The 5,000-nt window shown below is 47.2% G+C and overlaps 2 protein-coding genes across 2 annotated transcripts in view; both read right to left on the bottom strand.

Annotated features, from left to right (window-relative positions):
• LOC135111983 (uncharacterized) overlaps positions 1-5,000 on the bottom strand; it is a 74,414-nt gene that overhangs the window by 16,378 nt on the left and 53,036 nt on the right. The gene's annotated exons all lie outside the window — the stretch shown is intronic.
• The window catches only part of LOC135111982 (facilitated trehalose transporter Tret1-like), a 13,300-nt gene that overhangs the window by 55 nt on the left and 8,245 nt on the right, over positions 1-5,000 (bottom strand). The window contains 5 exon segments of the mRNA XM_064025729.1: positions 1-1,775; positions 1,777-2,454; positions 2,915-3,055; positions 3,199-3,317; positions 4,856-4,988. The exon segment at positions 1-1,775 is cut by the window's left edge and continues 55 nt beyond it. Of these exon segments, the coding sequence (XP_063881799.1) occupies positions 1,506-1,775; positions 1,777-2,454; positions 2,915-3,055; positions 3,199-3,317; positions 4,856-4,988 (1,341 nt within the window). The 3' untranslated portion in view covers positions 1-1,505.

Here is a 5,000-nt window from a genome sequence, read left to right as displayed (position 1 = left end):
GAACATCATTTATTCTTATTACAGTAACAACGGCAAGGAGACAAAAAAACAACATCAACAAATACTACCACTACTACTACTACTATTACTACAACTACTACCACTATTACTACTACAACAGCCGCAAGAACAAATAGTACTACCACGACTGATACTACATACTACTACTACTACCACCACCATCACCACCACTACTACTGCTACTACTACTACTACTACTACTACTATAACCACAACAACAACAACCGCTGGCTTTCCTCCATCCCTCAGTGAGTCGGGAAATGTTCAGACTTATAGACCAGATCGCGGTCGTGACGTTTATTTTCCCATGTGACCCAAAAATCGTAACAATTGCGGTCACACACACACACACACACACACACACACACACACACACACACACACACACACACACACACACACACACACACACACACACACACAGAAGCACTCACTCTCGAGAATGAAGCCACTTTTAAAAACATCATTATAATTTTAGTGTGGCTGTAAAATATAATTAGTGTCCTTGGTTACCGGTATAAAGAAAAGAAAATAAGGACATAAAATAGAATGAAGAAACTGGTCTAGTCTGCTTTTGTTCATGTGTTGCTGTTGGTGTTGTTGTTGTTGTTGAAGAAGGAATAGTAGTGTTGGTGGTGATGGTAGTAGTAGTAGTAGTAGTAGTAGTAGTAGTAGTAGTAGTAGTAGTAGTAGTAGTAGTAGTAGTAGTAGTAGTAGTAGTAGTAGTAGTAGTAGTAGTTGTTGTCAGCGTCATCAATACAGAAATAATAATAATAATAATAATAATAATAATAATAATAATAATAATAATAATAATAATAATAATAATAATAATAATAATAATAATATAACAACAACAACAACAACAACAGCAACAACAACAACAACAACAACAACAACAACAACAACAACAAAAACAACAACGACCTATTTACATTATATACAAAACTTAACGTAAAAACATTCCTTACAAAGCTAAATCAATTAAGATAAGACTTATTCACTTACTTTATCATATCTTTATTTAACTCATCACTGACAGCCTGAGGCACGCGGGGGGACAAACAGCTTCCCCTCAGCCTCGTCACACACTCCTCGCCTGCACAAGAAGCGACGAGGTAAGTCTGTATTGCTCTTTATGTGACGGTGAACTACAGTAGTATGAAATGCGACGCAACGAAAGTCTTCTTACACTCTAAGTAATGTAAGGTTTCCAGGACGACCTTCAATAAACGAGCCACCAAGGGACATACTGGTTAGCTCTGGCATTCAAAAACGACACACACACACACACACACACACACACACACACACACACACACACACACATTCCGTTCTTAAATGCATCTCAGCCTCAGCCAGTGACGGTAAGGTGCACTTGTCTGAGGAGTTTAATGCCCCGACTCGCTCTCGGATCCGATTTGTGAGGCGAGTAAATCCTGACGAAGGATTCTGCGGGAGGGACGAGCGAGCGCACGGCCTCCTCACACGCGCGCCATGAATGTCTCGATCAGACTGTCATGTTTCTTGACGAAGGACTTGGTGATGCTGTCGATGCGCTGCTCCTTCAGCTCGCGGAAGCACACCAGCACGAAGATGTAGCCGGCCACGCACACCACGCAGTGCATCCAGAAGATCCCGCCTGTGGCCACGGCAACACGCAGGCGGTGGAAGAGCACCTCCACAGCCAGCATGGAGGACCACAGCACCATGGAAGCCATAGAGACGCCCAGCCACTTGTACTGCGGGCTAAAAGATCTCCCCCAGCGTGACCCAGGCAATGGGCGCCAGGCCGCTGCCGTAGGCGAAGGTGAACAGCACCACGCAGAACACCTCGGCCACCCACTGGTACATGAAGTAATTCTCCACGCGGTGCAGGTCCTTCAGGAAGAGGAAGAGGCCCAGCACGAAGGAGGAGGCCGCCATGATGGTGAGGGAGAGGAGCAGCAGCAGCTTCCTGCCGATGTGGTCCACGAGCAGGGCAGAGAGAGTGATGGCCACCAGCAGCACCACCGTCACCACGAAGTGCGCCACATTCACGTACACGTTGGACACCTCGGCGAACAGCTCCGTGCCGTACAGCGTGCACGAGGACAAGCCCGCCATACTGTACAGGAACATAAGGCCGCAAGACAGCAGTAGCGGCCGCCAGAAGGTGGGCCGCAGCAGGTCGTCGCAGTGGATTGCCCAGCGATCGATGTCGGCGGCGTCAGATATATCGTGGTACTCCTCCATCACGTCGCTGTTGGCGCCGCGCAGCCACTGCAGCGTGGCGTAGGCGCCGCTCGGGTGTTTGTGGATCAGAAACCGCGGCGACTCCGGCATGCACAGCACCACCGTCAGGAACACCGGCAGCGAGACGCACACGCCCACGATGGCCAGGTTGCGCCATACCAGGATCTCGCCCAGCAGGAAGCAAAGCAGCGACCCCACCTGTGCCGGGCGAGGTAGCGTGACTGCCTGTCTTTGACACGTGTGCCATGCAGATCCCCGTCATGCAGCAGTGCCACACCCGCGCCAAAACACTGCCCGCCATCAGACATTGTCAAGCAAGCGAAACCCAAGTGGCACAAGACACCCAAGCGATGCAGGTGTGAACCCCGTCACCTTAATAAGCAGGCTGTGTTAAGCAGCATATACCTGAACCCCGCGGAACGGAGGCGAGATGGAGAGGAAGCCTTGGTTCACAGATACTATGAAGGGAGTGAAGAAAGAACAGCCTTTTATAACTCAGAGAGAGAGAGAGAGAGAGAGAGAGAGAGAGAGAGAGAGAGAGAGAGAGAGAGAGAGAGAGAGAGAGAGAGAGAGAATGTGATGATACAAAAGCTGCCACAAGGATGCCTCAGCACACCCTCCCTCACCTGCCAGGCGTGCACACGTGACTCCCGCTCACCTGGAAGGCCAGCACGGGGGCGGTGGACAGCGCGCCCCTCACCCTGGGCACGGACACCTCCGCCACGTACACCTGCACCACCACCATCACCAGGCCCGTGCACACCCCGGACGTGGCGTGGAACAGGAATACCATCCACACCTAAAGACACCGGAAGGAGATTACACCACCACCGTATATTCCTTTGAAGGACGCACTCTTGCCTTGTATCGCCACATTTTTGCCACCCACAGACTCTGACAAAACTCCATCTCCTTCCCCCTCCTCTTCTTTCTCCTCCTCACCTGCGTCGCGAAGATGATGAAGAGCCAGGACAGCGCCATGGGCACCATCGTCAACAACACCACCACCTTCCTGCCGTAGTTGGCCACGAAGCCAGAGAAGAACCCGCCGCTCAGACACCCTGCAGAGCCAAGCCCAGGAGCCTCGTCAGTGTCAAAGGTAAATACGACACTAGGTATTGATACCTTCAGTGGGTGTTTTTTATAGCCCTTTTGTTGCCCTAGGTCAGAGTTCCCTCTTATATAACAAAAGAGGGAAAGTTGAGGCACACGCTATACCTGGTCATGGCCTCGGCACTTATCTCCGTCTCAGTGGCATTTGAGTTTGTAGTGGATATCTTAACTCCGATTAAAAGGAACGCTGGACTAACTAAAGAATGCTTTTTGAAATATGAAAAGGAAACCGACAAAGAGCTGGAGAATCGAGAAAAGGGATTATTTGCTTCTAAAAACTGTTCTACCCGAGTTCGTGCACTAGGCTGCGGTGTCTTAGTACTTCCTGCAAAATAAGTTGTAGTCACAGGAAACTGGAAAGACAAAGCTGGCAGAATTTCACACCAACTTATTTCGCCAAATAAGTTATGAAGGTGTCTTAGTATTCCCAATAGAAGTTCAAGTCACAGGGAGCTAGAAAGATCAAGTTACGCAGAAAGTTTCACACCAGATCGACATTACTGTAAGATTCTGGTGCTGGAACGCTCTGAAGTGATAGGCCTACTTGGATGAACTTTATAGGCAGGTGAGTAAGAGATGAACCTTGATTGTAGTGATGCTCAAAACTCGTAATGTTAATAATGTATGTGGTAATTCATCATCACATTCCCTTCAGCTTCCCTGCTTCTTTTAATACCACTTGATGGGGGAAGTTAGATCGCTTTCCGTTATTAATGTGTGTGTGTGTGTGTGTGTGTGTGTGTGTGTGTTCGCAGCTAGTCTTCACACAGTCTGCAGAAAATATTTGGTGTTTTCACTTACTGACCCCTGTCGTGTCGTAACTCTCAGCATAGAATCACGGGGGGAGGGGGACGAGAGGGGGCGGCGGCGGCAGTGGAGGCAAGAGGAGTTTTATTAATATATCCTGACCTTTGGCCGATTTCCTGCAATACATATTGGGCTGAAAAAAAAATGTTGAAAGCAGCCAATCAGAACCCGACTTCCGTCATCATGCTGGCAGGGACGGGGAGGAAAATGAAGGAAAGAACACAAAGAAAAAGTTGAAGAAAACGTGAGTCCTTGTCTTGGAAAATTAATAAATAATAATAATCTAATAAAAAAAAAACTGTGTGATAAAATGTTAGAAAAGGAGAAACATGAAAAAAAAAGTTAAGGAAAGAATATGAAGGAAAAGCTCAACTAAACACAAATCACTGAATTGAAAATAATGAGCCCTAAAATTCTGGAAGGAAAAAGGAACAGGTGAGAAAAGTAAAAGAGTTTGTGGACAAGGAAGCAACATAAAGAGGAATTCTAATTGAAAATGGTGAACTTTAAATATCCGAAATAAAAAGGAACAATTGAAAAAATAAAGGACTTTAGAGACAAAGGAACGATATTGGGAGGTTTTGCAAGTGAAAAATTATCAAAGGAAAATGAACAGGTAAAAAAAAAAAAAAAGGAAGCGATTTAGAAACAAGGGGGTGATATAAAGAGGAATTCTCACCTAGGAAATACACATAGGTCTTCCAGGGTCCTAGATGTGGTCCCAGAATCTCCGAGGGGTTCTTGGTGATGTTGTAGGCCAGACCGAACCCACAGGCGAGGGGCGCCAGGCAAATAGCGAAGGTTACTACCACCTGTTAGGAAGC

Source organism: Scylla paramamosain, chromosome 23, assembly GCF_035594125.1.
Source record: "Scylla paramamosain isolate STU-SP2022 chromosome 23, ASM3559412v1, whole genome shotgun sequence".
In the NCBI taxonomy this organism is placed as follows: Eukaryota; Metazoa; Arthropoda; class Malacostraca; order Decapoda; family Portunidae; genus Scylla; species Scylla paramamosain.
This window is presented reverse-complemented; position numbering and strand designations above follow the sequence as displayed.